At 40.6% G+C, this 21,411-nt stretch overlaps 2 protein-coding genes across 2 annotated transcripts; both read left to right on the forward strand.

Moving 5' to 3' along the window:
- Nucleotides 1-993: 993 nt before the first annotated feature.
- On the forward strand, nucleotides 994-3,729 carry LOC144987483 (uncharacterized). Its single transcript, XM_078936932.1, has 2 exons — nucleotides 994-1,576; nucleotides 1,900-3,729. The coding sequence occupies exons 1-2, from the start codon at nucleotides 1,333-1,335 to the stop codon at nucleotides 3,270-3,272; spliced, it is 1,617 nt and encodes a 538-aa protein (XP_078793058.1). The 5' UTR covers nucleotides 994-1,332; the 3' UTR covers nucleotides 3,273-3,729.
- A 5,736-nt stretch (nucleotides 3,730-9,465) lies between these two features.
- Nucleotides 9,466-21,119, forward strand: LOC144987766 (uncharacterized). Its single transcript, XM_078937137.1, has 3 exons — nucleotides 9,466-12,438; nucleotides 13,593-14,078; nucleotides 19,806-21,119. The coding sequence occupies exons 1-3, from the start codon at nucleotides 12,267-12,269 to the stop codon at nucleotides 20,564-20,566; spliced, it is 1,419 nt and encodes a 472-aa protein (XP_078793263.1). The 5' UTR covers nucleotides 9,466-12,266; the 3' UTR covers nucleotides 20,567-21,119.
- Nucleotides 21,120-21,411: the final 292 nt, after the last annotated feature.

Below are 21,411 nucleotides of genomic sequence, written 5' to 3' on the forward strand. Positions count from 1 at the left end.
ATTTTTTATGTTCATTCAAAGTGAACGTTTTTTGAGTGTAGTTTACCTGCTTTGTTTTGTCATTATTCAATAAAGGAACATAATGTTACACATTGTGTTTTTATATTCATATGGAATGTGTATTTGTTTATATGACAGAGTACTAGGGCCCCACTGAGGAAAAAAGATAAAGTCATAAATTTATGAGGCTGGTTCTTTCTGCAGAAAAGCAACATATTCTTTTTACAGTTTTGATAGTTATGACAATGTGATACTTCATATTCTGGCACATCAGCATATCTTCGTTTATGAAACCATACTGAAGTACAATTTCACGAAATGCCCCACATCTGTCATTTTAACAACTGTCCTCCTTTAAAACAACTGGTTACAATATTATGACTTGTCTTTTTTCCCTCTGTGGCCCTAATATTCTATCATTTTATATATAGCCTTATAGTCTATGGGAAACTGTAAATTATCTAATGATAGCAACATCATCTAAAACTCATTATTTATCCAAAAATGATTGAAATTAATGATCACAAACGTTTAAATAATGACAGTGGGTCTAGTTATATGTGATAACAATGTATAGTGAGCAATGAAATAACTATTGGTTTCCATTTGTGGCGACTGCTGACTGACATTAGTGATGAGATTAAATAGATCCTGGAATTTAGCCTGGTCTGGAGCACGCTAGCTCCACAGAATAAATCTCCATGGTAACTTATACCATAACATATCCTCCTGCCCCCTATCCAGCTTTAGTGCAACCGGATTGGGGATCAATTGAGCCAGGATCACCAAGATATCCTGGCTTAATCCCTTATCCTACTTTTGTGCAACAGGCCCCTGGCTGCAGACCACAAAATGGCGACTAACATCATTAGGCGGAACCGGAAGTCACGTCCCGTTCACCCTTCTCCAGTTTGCTCTTTTTCTGGTCGAAAAGGATTAGTCCCACCATAATTTTTTTAAATGAAAACTTCCACTTTCTCTTTTATTTGCCAGTAAAGTTGGGGGAAAAAATACCGATTTTTATGCCATCATTGTGTGAGCGACAGACAACACTCCAGACCAGCTGGTGGCGCTAAAGCACCATGACGCTGTTAGCCAAACAAAGAAGATCAGCACGAGGCGCTAGCAGCGTTAGCTTGTTAGCAGGCTAGCAGCGTTAGCTTGTGTTGAGAGGTCGGTGGTGTTTTGTTGGGACGTTTGTGAGGTTTTTGGACAGAAAGGACGATACGTGGTTCGTGTGGGAACTCTTAGCATTTTCCAAAATGTCGTAAATGAGTGAAGAAGTGTTGAACGGAAAGACAACGTGGATTGCTGTGATTCTGAGACTAGCAGATGATCGATCGGAGCTGCAGGAAAAGACGGCGGTGTTTGTGGGAGTTGGAGCTGAAGATCGGAGCAGGAACCATGTCTTCCCTTCAGTCTCTGAGAGAGTTGATCAGCGAGCGACTAGCTTCTGCTGCTGAAGAAATCTGCAGACTCTGTGAAGGAACCATCGTCCAGTACGAGCAGGAGCTCTGTCGTCAGCGCAGACTGCTGGATGTCATCTGGAAACCACAGCTGCAGCTACACCACATAGGTATGTGACCTTCATCAGAGAAACAAAGAAGTCCTTTGAGCTTCATGCTTTTCTTTTTTCTTCTTTTTTTCTGCTTTGTGTATAAATTGTGCTAAACAAATAAATTTCTTGTTCTTACTCTCACTAGACTAGTATAATTCACCAAAAAGTTACTTAAGTAATTGTAACGCGTTACTACCCACCTCTGCATATATATTCATTTCCATTAGTCTCAGACTCCTCAGACATTTTCTTCAATGATCACAGAGTTTATTGATGCTTGAAAAAACCCAAAAGTCCTGGAAACGTATGAAAGGCTCCTTGTTGTGTTTGTGTCCCTGCAGTTCTCCCCCAGCATTGGATGACTGAAGAGGAAGATCTCTGCAACCAGCAGAAGAACTTCAGAGTGGAACAGGAGGAACCAGAACCTCCACAGATTGAAGAGGAACAGAAGGAACCAGAACCTCCACAGATTCAAGAGGAACTGGAGGAACCAGAACCTCCAATAATTAAAGAGGAACAGGAGGAACCAGAACCTCAACAGATTAAAGAGGAACAGGAGGAACCAGAACCACCACAGATTCAAGAGGAACCAGGGGAACTTTGCAGCAGTCAGGATGACGATCAGCTTGATTTGAAGCAGGAGACTGATACCTTGATGGAGATTCCTACTTATGAGGAAGATGAGAACAGTGAAGCAGATCCAAACAATCATCAGAGTTTTAATGTAACTGATAGTCAGGATGAAGAAGGAAACCAACATGAAGAATCAACATCAACTACAGATGAAGAGACAGACCCACAGAACAGAGATCAAATGGAGAGAAGAGACAGAAGACATGTCCAAAGTGTGGACAACTCTCACATGTCAGCAGGTCAGTGTGACTCTGATGTTAGAAAAAATCCCAAGAAGACAAATCTTGGTAAAAAATACAAACAATTTCCAAAAGAAGAGAGACTTTTCTCAATCAAGTCTGGTAAAAACTCAAAAATAATTACTAACCCATCTGACTACATGGAAACTGGGTCTGATGAAAGATATTATATCTGTAAAGAATGTGGTAAAAGCTTTTGTAACAAATCTCAGTTCAGAAGTCACATAAGGATCCATGCAGAAGATAAGCGATTTACTTGTAAAGAATGTGATAAAAGTTTTTGTCGTATATATCTTCTCAAAAGACACATGAGAATTCACACAGGAGAAAAGCCTTTTCCCTGTAAAGAATGTGATAAAGGTTTTAATCAAACATCTCATCTTAAATCACACATGTTAACTCACACACGAGAAAAACCTTTTACATGTAGAGAATGTAAAACAAGTTTTAATCTAACATCCAGTCTCAAAAGACACATGAGAACTCATACAGGAGAAAAGCCTTTTTCATGTAAAGAATGTGATTCAAGTTTTAGTCGGACATGTTATCTCAAAAGACACATGAGAACTCACACAGGACAAAAGCTTTTTCCTTGTACAGAATGTAATACAAGTTTTAGTGAAACGTCTACTCTCAAATCGAACATGAGAATTCATACAGGACAAAAGCATTTTTCTTGTAAAGAATGTCCTAAACGTTTTAGTGTTATATCTAGTCTCAAAAGACACATGAAAACTCACACAGGAGAAAAGCCTTTTTCTTGTAAAGAATGTAAAAAAAGGTTTTATCAAAAAGCTAATCTCCAAAAACACATGAAAACTCACACAGGAGAGAAGCCTTAAAAAATTTGCAAAATAAGCTTCTGATGTTTGAAACTCCTGTGGTCAAACTCTAATGATTAAATGAACTCCATAGCAACCTGAGCTTTCATTTCATGTTCACAGAGCCACAGACTGATGGCCTCCATACAATATTGATTAAGTAACTTCATTAGAAGAATTCACGAGTATTGAATGTGTAGAAATGAAGAATTTGTTTTGATATGATATTCAAACTTTCTAGGATGTTTTTTTTCTTCTAATATCATCAGTGAACATTTCGCTATTATTATAACAAAAAAAGTGACTGCAGTGTATGCTTTGTTAGGTCAAGTAACCATTTAGTAGAGATGGGTATTGTAAGATGTTATTGATAGTACTCCTCTGTTCGACTATGTTCTTCAATCCGGTATTCTTATCTGTATTCTTATAGATACCTTCCTGTGTAAAAAAAAGGAGGGAGAAGACAAATAAACTTTTGCTCGCAGTCTTTCTTCCATCTGTTTGTTTGTGCTGTCTGAGTCAGAAAGTGATAGCAGCTCCTCCTCTTCACACTGAAGGAGGAAAACCAGTGAGGAGAAAAAGAGAGAGACGGTTAGTCTTTTTAAGACACATGGAAACAGAGTATAGCATGTCGTGTCCATGCTATTGCAACTCCACTACGCCGACACCTTTAAGAAATACTGTAAATGTCGGAAGGTGGTTGCTTACTTTTATTCTTAATTTAGTGCATGATTTTGTGTGTGTGTTTAGGTTTCAGATTCCGTTTCTTTATTTCAAACTCAAATGAAAAATAAACAGTAGTTTTAATAGACAAATAAAACAAGACAGTGTGCTTGTAAAGGAGTGGATTAAAGCAGTGGTCCCCAACTGGGCCTCGGGAAATCTTGGCACCGGGACGCACAGAAAGAAAAAATAATTTCCATTTTATTGTTTTTTTCAAAAAAAAAAAACGTATTATTTTGAAAAGTGACCGGATTCTCTCAGTTAAATCCGTCACACTTAACGCACGTCAAAGTCATGACACCAAACATCACGTGATATACCCCGCTAAAATTAAACCCAAACAACCAAAATGAGCAAAAAACAAACTTCTTTAGAAAGAACCTGTACCCGCTATAAAAGGGAAAAAGGGAAATCTGCTTTTAATAGGCAGCGGTAAACGTGCCTTGCGTTGCACCTCAAACCCCCCCCACCCACCGGTCCGCGGTTAACGTGTCTTGCGTTGTACCGGTCCGCGGTGACAAAAAGGTTGGGGACCACTGTATTAAAGAGAACTCTTGTCTGATCCCACCCCTTTTTTACACCTGATGATTTGCATAATTCTATTTACAGATATGTGCCATGCGAATATATCTATTTACTGATTTATAAAGCATTCAGATCACATTCTGCATGCCAGCTGTGCAAAAGAAAACTATTTTGTTTCAATAATCCTTTTTGGCCTTGTAAAATTCTATTAGTGACTTGTGCTGGGATGTTTCAGTTTGCTGTGCTTTGTACAGTTTATAAAAAGGGCAAAAAAGCACTAATTGGATGGAGGTGGGGGGGACGGCAAAGCCCCGACGAGGAAGGGACAGGGGAAGGAGGAAGTACCCTGAGAGCAGGAAGGCGTTACACAGAGGCATGTTCCCCACTGTAAAACAAGGCAAGCAAGGACCTCAACGCGACTGGGAGAGGAAGAAGATTAGGTCAGGACGTGACACGCTGTTTAACGCAAAACTCGGCTAAGTAGGGGAACGTGGGTACTGTTAAACTCTGGAAAGTGTGACCAACAGTGTTGTTGTGCTGTGAGTAAAGACCACCTTTTCACTTCCTCAATAATGCCAGGGCAAAGGGCTGTAGAGAGGAGATGCGCTGCACCTACCTGAGCTGATCTCTGCTCCTATCACATCCTGTTTTTGTTTTTTTTTCAGCCAAGACATTTTGCATCTTGCATTTTGATCTATTTTACTCTCTTGATTTAAAAATTTTCCAAATTGTATTTATACATATTTTTTTGTGTGCGGTATACATTTTTTTAAAAATCCTTCTTCCTGTTTGGAATCTTCATTTCTGAATATTTGGTGTCTCTGAGTATGGAGCCCCAAAATATTAATAAATAAATAAATATGACCTTGTGCAATCGCACAATCAACCAATAAATCTCTCATGAATATATAAGAAGATCATGAAATTGTGAAAAACCAGCACACAGATTTTGAATTAGTTATTTTATTATGAAATATATTTCATTTTGCTTTAAAAACCTGTTCATTATTTTAAAACAATATTTTAAATTATTCATTTGAATCATGTTGAACATTATTATTATGTTCTTTTGGACCTTGGATTTCAAAATCAATATTTTCCAAAGTATCTTTGTTTTTATTTCACTTTTATGTTTTTAGAATGACATATTTATTTCATGAAGAGCTTTTTCAGCAGATCAAATCCAACCAGACAAGGCGGAGTTACTTTTGTGATTGGCTACTCCTTTACTCAGACATAAGCAGCAGCACCCTAACAACATTGATGGAAGTCGCTTCAGTGAACGTGACGGTGCAATCCCCACCCCTCAACACAGGGGGGAGAATGCACCTCAACACATCCACAGTGTTGCCAGAGACTGGACGGCTTTGGTTCAAAATTTGTGGGTCAAAATGGCTTTGGATGGGTATGCATAATTTGGGTGATTTTAGGGTGTGTTCTGCGGTTTTTATTTTATCGTGAACATATAGTAGTGATCTATGTTGGGCTGGGAGCCTGTCGGAGTTCCACTAAGCTTCTACGTCCCAGAGCCTGTGAACGCACCAGGCCGCGTGTGGGAGGAGCTATCAGCTAATGTTATTAGGCTGATAGCAACATGGAGCGGTGTCTGTGTTTATCTCACAATGCATGGAAGACATGAAGAATGTGGAGATATCAGGTTGGATGTAAGCACAGGTAAAAACCACCTGCATGGCGTTTCCGCCTGATGCACCTCCGACGGTGCCAGTTGGGCAGCTGCAGGCTCATCAGCCAGGAGCCACCCTTCATTAATGTTTCGCTCCATTAATCCCAGAACATCTCACGGTGGTGGAGCAACTGCAGAGATGTCTCCCTGCCGCCCCCCGCAGATGCCCTTAGGACCAATCTTTTCCCCACGAACTGTCCTTCCTCCTCAACCATATACAGAAACTGGCTTTTTCCGCCTCTTCCACTATGTCCTTGGATGCCTTCTTCAATTTCAACCCAGTCACTCCCATCTTCCTAAGGAGGAGCTAGGTGGATGTTCCAACAAAGCCAATGCAGCCAATCTCCACCGGGCAGATGATGTTTGACCACCCAGCATCTTGGGACTCAGCTGCCAGCTCTGTGTATTTGTCCTTCTTCCTTTCGTATGCAGCATCCATTCCTCCCTCCCAAGGGATTGTGAGCTCTGCCAGGATTACTGCTTTGGCTGCAGAGGACCACAGGTTGATGTCTGGCCGCAGAGAGGTGGTAGTTATCTCTGGTGGGAACTTGAGCTGACGGTTGAGGTCCACCCTTAAGTTCCAGTCACATCCTGGTGTTAGCAGTGATGGTGTCCCTCTCTGGTTGGTGTTCTGTGCTCAAGCCCCTTCTCCAACAAAGTGAATCAAAGACGGTGTCTTTGTGGGATGATCTTTGGCTGCCTCCACCCTCCGTACTTCCAGAACCTCTGCCAGTTTCCTCAAGACCTGGTCATGCCGCCATCTGTACCTACCCTGGGCCAGAGCTGCTTTGCAACCAGACAGGATGTGCTGTAACGTAGGGTTTGGAGTCTTACAGAGATGGCAGTTTTCCTCTGAGCCAAGGCATCTTCCATATGTCAGACCACCCTATGGTCCTATTGACCACGCCTTCCCATTTTGTCCATGTTGACTGGCTGAGTGCTTTGATCTTGTTCTGGTTTTCCTTTACTGGTCACCTCTTCAATCACCAGCTCTTTCCTCTCACTTCTTGTGGCTTTGGACCTGAACTTGGGGGCTGTTCCCCAGCCTAATCCAGCTCTTCCCGACTGCGTCTTTCCCACGACATTGTTGTGCGTAAGCTTGATGATGGCCTGGTCAACAGCCTCTTCTGCCTCCATTTGCTTCCAGTTCGGACAGGTGCCTTGGTGTTTCTTACAACAGGGTCAGTTGAGTCTCTCAGCTCAAGCACAAGCCTTGTTTTCTCCTGTCTGTAGCGTAGGCTCATGGATTTCAATGGAAGCTGGAGTGTGTTTTCCCAAAAAAGCCTGTGTTGGACAGACTTCGAGGTAAGCCAAACCATTTACGGATGAAATTGTTGGCTATGGCATCCATTTTTGCCACTGTGGATGATGTAATCTGACACAACTTCAGGGGCCACATCAAGCATGGATAGAGGATGAATTGGTAGCACCAGACTTTGGATTTCCCTGGGAGGTGGCTTTTCTCAATCCTCTCCAGTCCGTCAGTGATCTGGAGCATGATGGTGACTGGCATGTGGGTGTCAGACAGCTCAGCCGTATACAGTCTTCCCAAGCTTTGATTCTCATTCTGGCCCATCCAAGGAGATCTTCAAACCTCTTCAGGAACCTGGTAGTACATGGCGCTGTTTGCAGCAGGCTTGTTACATCATCCATGTAACTCCGCAAGGCTGGTAGTCGCTGGCCTGACTGTGACTTTATCCCTCCCCCCATCTCCCTACCACCAATCAGAATGACCTTGAAGGCTGCCGTGAAGATGATGGTAGAGATTGAGCAGCCCATTGCAATTCATTTCTCAAGGTGGTGCCAGCTGGTCTTAGCTTCCTGTGTGGTGTAACCTACTTAGGAACTGCTGAAATAGTTGCATATTACTCTCTGGATAGAAATTGGGATGTAGAAGAATTCTAAGGCAAAGGTAATGAGCTGATGAGGAAATGAACCATAGGCGGTTTCCAGATCCAGCCAGACAACATGCAGGTCGGACCTCTTGCGCTTGCTTGGCTGCTTGAATCTGGTACCAAATCATAGTTGAGTGTTCATTTTAATCCTAGAGAAAAGACCACTGAACATTTCATATTTGTCTCTGATTCGTTGCATCATAATTGAATAAAAACTAGATCTGAAACCAGATTCAAATCTATTTTGTCTTTGAGTTTCATGGATTTCAGCTTCATCTGTTCTGGTTCCAGAATTATTACTTTTTTTATCATCAGCTGAGCGAACAGATCAGAGCTGAGACACCCTAGTGGTGGACAGATGTCACTGTTACAACAGGAGGTGGATGACTAGGAGGGGGCAGGACAGGCCTGGGGTCAGAGGGCAGGCCCATCCAGGAATCAGACTCCCCGGGGAAAGGCACTACCACGTGGTTTCATTTCCTGTCATGAATAATTGCTAATAATGGACATTAGGACTTTGCTGAAACAGGAATGACATCAATTCAATGATTTCAGCAAATTCAGCACTTTGGCTCCGCCTCTCCTCTGTGCTGTTTATGATTGTCCACCACTGAGGAGGGGGGGGAGACTTGGGGCCCCCAGCACTTTGGAGGCTTCGAGCTGAAAACATAAAATAATTCTGAAATAATTTAATGACCATTTTTATTTAACTCTGGAAATAAAAATAAAAAACACTGAAATTACATCAAATTGTCCAGTTAAAAGGGTTGTACCCCCCCCCCCCCCCCCGTCCTCCTGTAGTAATGGACTATTCTGTCAACAGCAAGTTCAAAGCCTCATTTTAAGGTCTTTTCATTGACATTTGTAACAACTGTGGTGCAGTAAAAGATCCAAATCCAACTACAAATGGATTTCTTCCCATAATGCATCAGTATTTCTATTTTTATAGAAGTCTATAGGTGTCTATAGGGAGACAGCCTCCTCTCCTCAGAGGCCTTAAAAGTTGAAGTCAAGTCATCAAACTGGATTAGTTGTGTTAAAATGACATTTTGTTGGATGAAATGAAAAGATCTTGTTGAACCAAAGTTCTGGTGTTTGATTCTGACAGAGATTTGAAAGTCACAGAAACTTTTTTTTTTTAGTTTTGTTCAAACTTCAATCATTTTTCTCAACTCATTGAAAAACCTCAATTCAGCAGGGGCTGTCAATCAAATGAAGCAGCAAATATGATTAAAAGAACTCCCATATTTCTCTGACTAGACCTAAAAAAGTCTATTTCAGAATGAAAAAGTCAAACAGTTGAAGACCAACATTCCTCCATCCATCCATTTTCTGAACCTCTGAGTCTGAGCTGCCACTGTTGGATGAAGGCGCTTCACACACAACACAACACCCCCCCACACACACACACACACAGCTAGGGGCATTCAGAGGAACCATCAACGTATGAAGCATGTTTTTGGCGTGTGGGAGGAAACACGGGTGGAATGAACAGACAAACTCCACACAGAAAGGTCCCAGCTGGGATTTGAACCTTCTCACTCAGAGCGCTAACCGTGACTCCGTGCTCCACCGTGCACGGAGTCTGACCTTCATAAAGGCTTGGTGAGGCTTCTTCTTCTGGGCAAACAGTGAAGCTTTTCCCGCTTAGCGCCCTCTACTGGTTGCAGATTAGAAGCAGATTGAAGTTGTAATGTGAAACAGCTGAAGGTCAAATCTGCTTTGAAGAAGTTTGGTTTAGTCCAGACGTGTTGGACTTCAAACTGTCATTTCCACCAACAACACCACCAAGAGCTTGTTCAGCTGGACTACAACAACACATAACAACAACACACATGTCTACATGGAAGTGACAGTGTGGCGGCGCTGCTCACATCACGTCTGACCTTTGACCTCACACTGAAAGTGGCCTCTGGCCTCTGCCGCCACGGCGACTGAGTGGAGCGGCTCCACGGCTGCTAGTGGTGTTCCAGGTGATGGAGGATGTTTTCCATGTGTCTGCTCCTGCAGAGGTCTGGATGGATCTGAACTGATCTGAATGTGCTGACAGGCCTCTGAGGAGAAGAGACTGACAGAGGAACCATGAGCTGAAGGAGGCTAACGGCCCAGGATCCAGAAACAGCTGCACAGAGACCACCAGCATCAGGATCAGGATTCCAGAGAGACTTTTTGCTCCTTGAAAGCAGACGACCAGAGATGAAGTCACCTGGAGACAACGACTCCTTTCTGATCCCTGGAGCTGAAAGTCATCCAATTGTCATTTGGATGTCAGCAAACTCTAGTCAACATGAGTTTGTTCACTTGATCCCAGACATGGAAGAATCAAACACGGGAGGCTCTTGATGTCGACACAATGTGCTGCAGGCAGAATCAACAGAAATCCAGTTGAATTCAGATGTTGGAAACACAGACGTCCTACAGCAGGGCTGCTCCTCCCTGCTCCTGGAGATCTACCACCTGCCTGTTCTCCAGCTCTCCCTGCACTCCTTCCTGCTGATCACCTGGACCAGGTGTGTTCATCCAGTCACAATCTGGAGACATCTGATTGAGCCAATCAGCAGCTAGCAGGGCTTGGAGATCTGGAAAACAGGCAGGTTGGTAGATCTCTAGGACCAGGATTGAGCAGCCCTGTCTTCCAGCTTTCATTCCCAGAATGCAACAGTTTGAATGAGAATGAATGTTCTCCTGCTGTTGCTGTGAGAATTCTGCAGGTCCGTTCTTCAGTGGTTCTGGTGGTGTTCTGTCTGTCAGTCCCTCCAGGTCCCTGTCAATCATCCACATGTCTTCATTTCTGTTGTCTTCAGTCAGTAGAAGTCTCTGTTTTCAGGTCTACAGTGTCAGATCATCAGTTTTTGGTTTCTCCATGGATTTTCTCCTGTTTCTGTTCATTGATCAAATCTTGACGTTTCTGCCTCTGAGTCCAGGTTCTGCATTTTGGCTCCTCCCATTCCTGACAGCTGGATCCAGTGTGACTCCGGTTCAATGGTACAGACACCATCTGAGGTCCTGCGTTGCCATTTCAGCGGTGGGCGTGCCCTCTTTCAATGTTAAGTCAATGGTACAGACGCTAGTATGTCTAATATTCTTTTTCTTTGTTTTACATTTTACCTTTTATTTTATTATTTTTTTCTAAGATTTGAAAGGTCTTAATCACTATGGTTCTTTAATTTGTAATAACAATTTATATTTTTTTCCAGTTAAACAATTTAGTAAAAATCATCCTCTAATGTTAAAATTCTTAGTTTCATATTTAGTAAATAGGTAGGGGCGCATTTAACCTCTGATTTAAGACACCAGCTTCTTTAATCCTAAATTTTCTCTTTTTTGTTTACGTGTTTATGTCTTTAAGTTCTGTGTGTTTTTTTATTTCACCAAATACTAGGGGTATTAGGGATTCTGTTAAAAGAAAATCAAAATCACTTTGTTTTACAAAAGCCAGAATGTTATTCAATACATTTCATAAAGAGAATAGTTTATATGCTAAATGTTTAAATTAATTAGTGAAAATAAAAGTAATAAAACTGTCTATTTTCAATGAAGACTATATGCTAAATGTTTTATGACGATGCCTAGTATTGTAAACTACAATTTTAATGCTGTTTATTATTTTTTTGTCTGTGTTTTATTCGTTTTTATTTCTTTGCTGTAGTTATGTGTATGTGTTTGTTTGAAGTTCAATTAAAAGAAAAAAAAAAGAAAAAAAAACATTGGAATGAGACCGTGTGATGACGTCACAACAGCTCTCAAAAGATTTTCTTGATACATTTTTCTTTCTATTTTGATTTTATTTTTGTTATTATCTCCTGAATTAAAACTGTTCAAAAATGTTTGAAGCCTTTTGAACCATATCGACGTTCAGTTAAGCACTTTATACGTTTCTTTTTAAAGGAAGTTCCTGCACGTGACCCGGAAGTAAACAGCACGAGGCGCTAGCAGCGTTAGCTTGTGTTGAGAGGACGGTGGTGTTTTGTTGGGATGTTTGTGAGGTTTTTGGACAGAAAGGACGATACGTGGTTCGTGTGGGAACTCTCAGCATTTTCCAAAGTGTCGTAAATGAGTGAAGAAGTGTTGAACGGAAAGACAACGTGGATTGCTGTGATTGTGAGACTAGCAGATGATCGATCGGAGCTGCAGTGAAGAGGACGGCGGTGTTTGTGGGAGTTGGAGCTGAAGATCGGAGCAGGAACCATGTCTTCCCTTCAGTCTCTGAGAGAGTTGATCAGCGAGCGACTAGCTGCTGCTGCTGAAGAAATCTGCAGACTCTGTGAAGGAACCATCGTCCAGTACGAGCAGGAGCTCTGTCGTCAGCGCAGACTGCTGGATGTCATCTGGAAACCACAGCTGCAGCTACACCACATAGGTATGTCACCTTCATCAAAGAAACAGAGAAGCCCTTTGAGATTCGTGCTTTTCTTTTTTATGTTTTTTTCTTTTCTTTTTTACTTTGTGTACGAATTGTGCTATACAAATAAAATAACCTTGCCCAAGGCCCGTACACATCGGGATGAATATTCGCCAGCCGTTATTCGCCAGCGTTTTTCAACACGTTTTTTGTGTTCACACCCAGGCGATTTTCGCTGACGTTGAGCCGAGTGAACATGCAATTTCATTCCCTGATATTAGATGGCGCTTAATGTAAAACAGAAATACCACTGTACACAAGGTGGCGCTGCGCAGCTTTACGCTTCTTAAACCCGCTTCTCACTCAGAAGAAGAGAGCAAGTATTTACGCGCTTGTCAGAATCATACAAAGAAAACATGAATATTTCAAGCACCGGCAGCTCTAGCTCCAGTTCCAGCGATGAAGAAATTATTGTTCTGTTGAATGATGAAAGATGCCGGAAAAGACGCCGATTTTGGGTACATCCCATAGTTACGAGAAGAGAAGAACATGGGGAGTTTTATCGACTGATACAAGACCTGAAAATGTATTATGAGTGTTGTCGAGGATATTTTAGAATGTCCGTCATTATTTCTTTGCGGCAGTGTAGACGCTACTTGGCGTCTATCTACTTCGCTGGTATGTGTGCTCAGAAAGGCCGTTTTGTGTTTGAGCGCCCCCAAGTTGAGTTTTACTCTAACTTCAGAAGCTCCAGACACATTCTTATTGGTCGTATAGTTTTTGGCGCGGCGCGTCAAACCAAAAGAACGAACCCAAGGCGTTTTTAAAAAATGACGCTTTTACGCGTGGCGTTTTTCGCGTCGGTATGCACACTCACATTGGTGCCCTTTAGTCACGAGGCGTTAAACGTCAGCGAATATCGCGCCCAAAATTCGTCCCGGTGTGAACAGGCCTTTACTCTAACAAGTATAATTCACCAAAAATTTACTTAAGTAAATGTAACGCATTACTACTCACCTCTGCATATGTATATATATTTCAATTAGTCTCTTCTGGTCCTCCAGACTCCTCAAACATTTTCTTCAATGATCACAGAGTTTATTGATGCTTGGAAAAAAACAAAAGTCCTGGAAACGTATAAAAGGCTCCTTGTTGTGTTTTTGTCCCTGCAGGCCTCCCCCAGCATTGGATGACTGAAGAGGAAGATCTCTGCAACCAGCAGAGGAACTTCAGAGTGGAACAGGAGGAACCAGAACCTCCACAGATTGAAGAGGAACAGAAGAAACCAGAACCTCCACAGATTGAAGAGGAACAGGAGGAACCAGAACCTCTGCCGATTAAAGAAGAACTGGAGGAACCAGAACCTCCTAAGATTAAAGAGGAACCAGTGGAACTCAGCATCAGTCAGGATGAAGATCAGCTTGATCAGAAGCAGGAGACTGATACCTTGATTGAGATTCCTACTTATGAGAACAGTGAAGCAGATCTAAACAATCAGCAGAGCTTTAATGTAACTGATAGTCAGGATGAAGAAGGAAACCAACATGAAGAATCAACATCAACTACAGATGAAGAGACAGACCCACAGAACAGAGATCAGAGGAAGAGAAGGGACAGAAGTCATGTCCAAAGTGTGGACAGCTCTCACATGTCAGCAGGTCAGTGTGACTCTGATCTTCATCTCCACACTATCGGTATGTTCACTTCAACAACGGTTCTATCTTGAGCTTCAAGCTCTCCAAACATGCAGTCCATCAACAGCGTGTCCTGGAAGAGTCTCTTCTGTCCCTTCCAGTTGAAAAGACAGAAGACATTGTTGGTCAGTGCAGCCGACAACATTCTTCATATCATATGATCTTAGTTATTCCCTCCAGCTAACGACAAACAGGAAACCTTAACAGATCAAAGAGAAAATTGTTGGCAGATAAAAAAGTACAATCTGTTTTGTCGTCTGTGGTTCTAAGTTTGTTGTTCAGTTCTTTTCAGCAGATTTCTCTGTCAAACCAAAAATCCATCTAAACCTCTTTGATGTCTCCATGTCTCCAATTCCAGACATTCAGACAGATTCTATTTCCAAAACTACATTTCAAGCTAAAACCCAAAGACAGGGTCCTGCTCATGGATCTACAGACAGAAAAGATTCAAACCTGAACACATCAGTGAAAAACTGCTTAGTGTCAGAATTGTTCTCCATCTTTTTCTGGACTGATTCTTCCTCCAGTGCAGCTTCATCTTCATCAAACTGCTCCTCATTGGTGGGTGGAAACACAACAGGGAGGTTTTTCTGTGTCCAGTTCAGCTCCATGAATGTTCAGGCTGTTTAATGTCAGTGATTTCAGTTTAGAAAAACTGCATCTCTGCTGAGATTTGCTTCACTTCCATAAGAACCTCAGCAGCATCAGGATCATTTTGTTGATGGTTTGTCTGTGGAATGACATTTCATACTCATAGCTTCAGTGGAGATCAAGAGTCTGGAACCTTTAACACCAGGGCTCGACATAGCCATTTGTCCGCTGGCCCGGTCCTGTTTTTCGAGCAGTGCGGACCACAAGACTTTACTTTTCACTTGTCCGCTCGGGCCACTAAAATATCTAACGGTTTATATATTCTTCACCTTTTTCAATAAAGTAAATTTTGCGAAAACGTGTAGATTTACTTCGTCTTCATAATTTAGTTTTTCTGCTAGTCCTGTGTTCAGACTTCAAGGGTTTCTATGGGAAACCTTTGATCACTTCTCCTTCTCTCCCGCCTGCGCGCGCGGGGCTTTCACTGCCGAGCACCACGCGGCACGCGCCCACTACTTTTTTTTTTCAAACTTTATTGAATGTAACAATTCAATACAAAACAATGTTAAACAGCAACAACGAAGGCACAAGCCAGTGGGTTATTATTACATTTGATTATAAATCCGACACCGTCACTGAAGAGAGACTGAAGCATGTCAGAGATGTGGAAGACATGGCAGGAATAGATAGGAATATGTTGGATGGAGTAGTGGGTATAATTAGTAGTATGGACAGCAAGATATTTAATGAATGCATTGAAGATGAAACTGTATGCACTAAGCTTTAAGCTGAATGTCAAAGAATCAAAGGCAACTCCAAATACCTGAATCTCAGACTCAAATGCAGTAGAATGTTAAACTACTTAATTTAGTTTTTCTTTACAACACTGTAAGCAGTAAGTATTTCTAGTTAGCTGAATGATCTCAGTTAGACCTGCACAATATGAGGAAAACTCGCGATATGCCATACCAGAGATTAAAATTGCGATAACGATATAATTTGCGGTATATAAACAAAATAAACAAACAGCAAAATAACCAAATAACCATTCCCAGTTTAAAAATTATACTCCAAATGACCCACGTTGACATAGGTTACAAACATCTAACATAACAGGGCTCCATCTGATTGGTCAACAATGTGAAGGCGTCCATCCGATTGGTCAAATACATTGAGGGATTTATTTGATTCGTTAAATGGTTCAAGCTGCCATTAGATTGTTTTAACACATTTAAGGTTTATGATTTATTGCGCTATTTGCCGTTAGAAGCACCATGAAAACTTCTGAACTAGTGTTACCTACTACACTGCAGTGCTCTCTTCAAAACATCTGAAACAGACTAGAGCAGATTTAAGTTTGATATGGTCTATTTTCAGTCATTGAAAAGTGTAGAAATAACTGATGTCACCAGAATGCACCAAATTGCACCATATTAAAAGTTTCCGGGGGGGCATGCCCCCGGACCCCCCTAAAGTTGCAAGCACCTGCGGAGCGGCGGGTCCCGCTATGCGCGGTGTCGGGCCAGTAACTTTCAGGCAGGGCCAGTAAGTTTCAAAAACTACTGGCCCTGTGGGCCAGTGCAAATTTCTGGGCTATGTCAACCCCTGAACACTAAAGAACCATTTAATCCAGTTTCTTCCAGACCAAAACCCAACAAGAGCCACAAAGTTCCACTTCACTGTTTAACAAAATACCTTTTATTTCTGTTTTTTCTGGCTGTTAAGATGATCATTTATGAAATGTAGCTTTTAACATTTTCCAAAAACGGAATTATGACAGTGTTATCAGAACTGTCAAGAGATTGATTCATTGTGTGATTAATCAATCACTACCTGTTATTAAGTAATTTAATGACTCTTAATAGAAATCTGCGACATTGTGGTGAAGAAAAAGATCAAGTTTTAACTAAAAATGCGTCTTTTTAATGTTTCTTATCATATCAGACTTCCAACCTCTACCTTTACACCAACAATGATTTTTTTTTTTAATCTTCAACCATCAAGAAAAAAGTGCAAGAAGCAGACATCAAGTCTAGAGTCTCTAATTATCACATAAACACCAGTAGGAACACTTTTCTGAGCAATCTAAAGAACTGTTGACCACACACTTCCAAGGTTATAATAGTTTTGGATTTTTTATTAGTTTTTGTTTTTATTTCATTTTGAATTTTTGTTTTTAAATTTATTTAGTTTTAATTAGTTTTTAGCGGCAGCTTTACTAGTTTTTAGTAGTTTTTATTTTTTGAAATTGCTTCATTTTAGTTTAGTTTTTATTAGTTTTAGTGTTAGTTTTAGTTTTTTCTTTTTTTTTTTTTTTTTGTAAATTAGGATATTTCTCAGGTGCATGATTCAAAATCACCAGAATAAGTTTTGTATGATAAAAACTAAATCAAAGATACATTTTGAAACACTTATTATTCAGAGGACACAAGGACAACTATCCTTAAATTAAAATACAACAGCCGATAACAGTATTATGTTATCTGCTCTCGCTTCTTTTTCGGGGGAGGGCGGGCGACAGGCTAGCTTGTCTAGGTACTGTTGATTTGCGTTTTTGTGTGCGCTTTTTAAATGTACTTTTAGATTCGTAGGGTTTTTTCCTTTGAGGAGCGTTCCACAAATGTTGTCTCCTGCTTTGACTACAAGGCACTTACTTTTGTTTTCGACGCTGTTATATTCAAAAAAGTCCCAAATAGGACTCTCCCGCTTTCTCCCAACTTTTAATGCAGCCAGCACGCTCATGTAAATGCCTATGACAATGCTAGCCGTCAGTGTCTGACAGACATCATGTGACGTCACAGACAACGTAATGCCGTAGGGGTCAAATACACAGTAAAACTAGCAGCGTGAAGTAAATAGACTTTATTTCAACCCAAAAGACTTATGTATTAACAAAGACGAAAACGAAGTATTTTTTGGGGTTAATATTAGTTAGTTTCAGTTCGTTTTATACACACAACAAACAGTTTTAGTTAGTTTTCATATTTTTTAAAACTCTCCTTTTTATTTTTATTTCCGTTAACGAAAATGTTTTTTCAGTTCTAGTTTTAGTTTTTTCGTTCGTTTTCGTTAACTATAATAACCTTGCACACTTCCTAACACTACAATACACATCAGGGGTCGACAACCTGGGTCACACAGAGGGAAAGACAGTGGAACGCGGGGGGTGACAAAAAGAAGCACTTGATCTGTCGTCTGTTTGTATTTTTAGACTTGGAAAAAAGACCAGGGTTCAATGTCAGGAGGGGAATGAACAATGATAATGGAAATGGTAATTGATGTCAACATAGAGGTCCCTCTTTAATTTTTTTCTAGTGAGTTACTATATTCACCATGCCCAAACTGTTCATCCAACATAACGTACAACCATCACTGTATTTTAACATGTATATAAGTCTCTGTTCATGAAATAGTCTGACTAATGACGTTCGTGAACTCAGTCCCAGCAATGCATTGCAAAAGAAAAGAAAAAGAAAACAAAAAGGCTCGATCTCAGCAGCTTTCTCCAGGTCTATGACTTGTAGATCTCATGAGAGAAAAATCTACACGATAATCCGTCCTCTAGGAAATGGGATAAATATAATCCATTGTGTGGATCTTGAAAACGGAGTGGCTCTGGGACATCTGACATATTTCTCAGACACGGCCCACCCATTTTTTTTCCCCTGGACTCCCGGTCTTTTCCCTTTTTTTAAAGCAGCAGGTGTTTTCCCTCGCTGTCCTCACGTCATTGGAAGCCTCCCCTCTCGTAGACACCGCCTGTTACTTAAAGGCACATGCTGCTTTTCCATGTTTACCAAAGTCCATTCAAAACAGTCCCAAAACATAAAATCCCAATAAAGGTCTGGCCAGATATTTACATTAGCACTCAAAGCAGGTATTTTGTGCCTGCAGGGATTCATAACAAAATACTCCAAAAGGTGCTTAGCATGCTATTTGTGGCAACGTCACACAGTCTTAATACATCTTCAGCAAAGTGTTTTTTTTGAGTCAGTTGATGATGCTGATAGCAGTGCTAGCACTTGTAGCCACGTTAGCATAACTACCATAGTTATCCTATTTAGCATCTTAGCACTATGTTTTTCTGAGCCAGTTGACAAAGCTGATGCTGACGATGCAATGCTAGCACTTGTAGCCACATTAGCATAACTAAAATAACTACCATAGTTATTATATTTAGCATCTTAGCACTATGTATTTCTGAGTCAGTTGACAAAGCTGATGCTGACGATGCAATGCTAGCACTTGTAGTCACATTAGCATAACTAACATAACATAACTACCATAGTTATCATATTTAGCATCTTAGCACTATGTATTTCTGAGTCAGTTGACGAAGCTGATGCTGACGATGCAATGCTAGCACTTGTAGCCACGTTAGCATAACTAACATAACTACCATAGTTATCATATTTAGCATCTTAGCACTATGTATTTCTGAGTCAGTTGAGGATTCTGATAGCTGTGCTAGCACTTTTAGCCACATTAGCATAAATACCATAGTTATCATATTTAGCATCTTAGCACTATGTATTTCTGAGTCAGTTGGCGATGCTGATGCTGACGATGCAATGCTAGCACTTGTAGCCACATTAGCATGACTAATATAATTAGCATTATTAGTATCTTAATCAATGAGTCCTTCTAAATTAGTTGAGAAGGGGGGGTTAAATGTGCATACTGGCTCCACAGGAAGTGGAGTTTGGTCAAAGCTGTGTGGTAAGAGTGGCGGTGGTGCCTAGACTCAGGTAGCGAAGATGAGTATGGGTGCATTTTTGCATTGATTCATGTAGTAAGGGCTGGTGGCGCATAGAGATGGGCGGTGAGGGCAGGTAGCATGTCAATTCGACGCAGCTCGCAATTTAAATTTGCAATTTCATTTTCTTAAAAATTTTCAGCTCAGTGTTGTAAAGCTGCATTACAGAGAGAAGAAACTTTCTTTTAAAACCACTTTATTGACGGTGTTACAAGGACGTTTACTACATGTTTACTACAAACAATGGTCCTCCAAATATTCTGACAGAGATTATTAGGAAAAATTGGGTGTTTAACAATACAGGCTTCAAAACATAAATAAAGCATCTTGTTGTGTCCCTGCAGTCCTCCCCCAGCATTGGATGACTAGAGAGGAAGATCTCTGCAACCAGCAGAGGAACTTTAGCGTGGAACAGGAAGAACAAGAACCTCCACAGATTAAAGAGGAACCAGATGCGCTCTTCATCAGTCAGGATGAAGAAGGAAACCAACGTGAAGAATCAACATCAACTACAGATGAAGAGACAGACCCACAGAACAGAGATCAGAGGAAGATAAGAGACAGAAGTTATGTCCAAAGTGTGGACAGCTCTCTCATGTCAGAAGGTCAGTGTGACTCTGATGTTAGAAAAAATCCCAAGAAAAAAAATCTTGGTAAGAAATACAAACAATCTCCAAAAGAAGAGAGACTTTCCTCTATCAAGCCTGGTAAAAACTCAAGAATAAGTTGTAATCCGTCTGACTACATGGAAACTGGGTCTGCTGAAAGATGTTATACCATTAAAGAATGTGATAAAAGCTTTAGTCGCAGATCTAGTCTCGAAATACACATAACTCACACAGGAGATAAGCCTTTTTCTTGTAAAGAATGTAAAAAAAGTTTTAGTCATGTATCTCATCTCAAAACACACAAGAGAACTCACACAGGAGAAAAGCCTTATTCTTGTAAAGAATGTAAAAAAAGTTTTAGTCAAATATGTAATCTCAAAAGACACTTGAGAACTCACACAGGAGAAAAGCCTTTTTCTTGTAAAGAATGTAAAAAAAGTTTTAGTCACAGATCTAGTCTCAAAAGACACATGAGAATTTGTAAGACTTTTTCTTGACAATGTAAGGATTTAGTGTAAACTCTAAATTCTAAACTTTTCTGATAATATGTCGACCTCTCAACCTTTGTACCACAGCAGAAGACTTTATTTGACTTGGAAAGTTCTGTATCTCAGCAAAAAATAATATTTGAAAATAGGTTTTTAATGCTTAAAAATACCCCAATGTTCTAATGAACTCCATAGCAACCTGAGCTTTTATTTCATGTACGCAGAGCCACAGGCTGATGGCCTCCATACCATATTGACGCAGTGACTTCATTAGAGGGAGGCACAAATGAGTGTAGAAAGGAATTTTTCTGGGAAAAAAAATAAAGAAATAAATACTTTAGTTGTTTTGATATATGATTCGCTTCCCAATAGCAGTTTGGGACAACTTTTAGGACTGCTGAAACTGCTGCTGTATTTACTTATTCATGACGTATACTTTGACTTTTTATCTCTATTTAAATTTTTACTGACTTATTTGTTTTTCTAACTGCTATATTTCTTGTTTGGCTGCTGAGACAACTGAATTTCCCTCCGGGGATCAATAAAGTGTTGTCTTTTCTTACCTTGATTTCTTGGACAGCTTATTTAGGTTTTCATCTTCTCTAAGCCAGTGTTTTTCAACCGGTGTGTGCCGCGGCACACTGGTGGGCCATGGGAAATAGCCCTCATTAACTGATCTAAAAACATTTCACATCTCAAGGATATCAGCTCTGTGTTCATCCAAACAGGTCCTGATAAGACACTTAGTTGTTAGGACTATGAAAGATCATAAAATACTTTTTTCTTTGTGTTTATTTGATTCTATTAAAGACGTTTTGATAGGTACCATGAATTGAGCTGTAGCCTCAGCCATT

Source organism: Oryzias latipes, chromosome 2, assembly GCF_053564925.1.
Source record: "Oryzias latipes strain Hd-rR chromosome 2, Olatipes_Hd-rR_3.1".
Taxonomy (NCBI): domain Eukaryota; kingdom Metazoa; phylum Chordata; class Actinopteri; order Beloniformes; family Adrianichthyidae; genus Oryzias; species Oryzias latipes.

What these genes read in the sequence shown, in the direction of transcription:
- LOC144987483 (XM_078936932.1), top strand. Translation starts at nt 1,333, where the DNA reads ATGATCGATCGGAGCTGCAGGAAAAGACGGCGGTGTTTGTGGGAGTTG. An exon ending in GCTGCAGCTACACCACATAG is followed by an intron (nt 1,577 to 1,899) that starts GTATGTGACCTT and finishes GTGTCCCTGCAG; the next exon opens with TTCTCCCCCAGCATTGGATG.
- LOC144987766 (XM_078937137.1), top strand. Translation starts at nt 12,267, where the DNA reads ATGTCTTCCCTTCAGTCTCTGAGAGAGTTGATCAGCGAGCGACTAGCT. An exon ending in GCTGCAGCTACACCACATAG is followed by an intron (nt 12,439 to 13,592) that starts GTATGTCACCTT and finishes TTGTCCCTGCAG; the next exon opens with GCCTCCCCCAGCATTGGATG. An exon ending in CAGCTCTCACATGTCAGCAG is followed by an intron (nt 14,079 to 19,805) that starts GTCAGTGTGACT and finishes GTGTCCCTGCAG; the next exon opens with TCCTCCCCCAGCATTGGATG.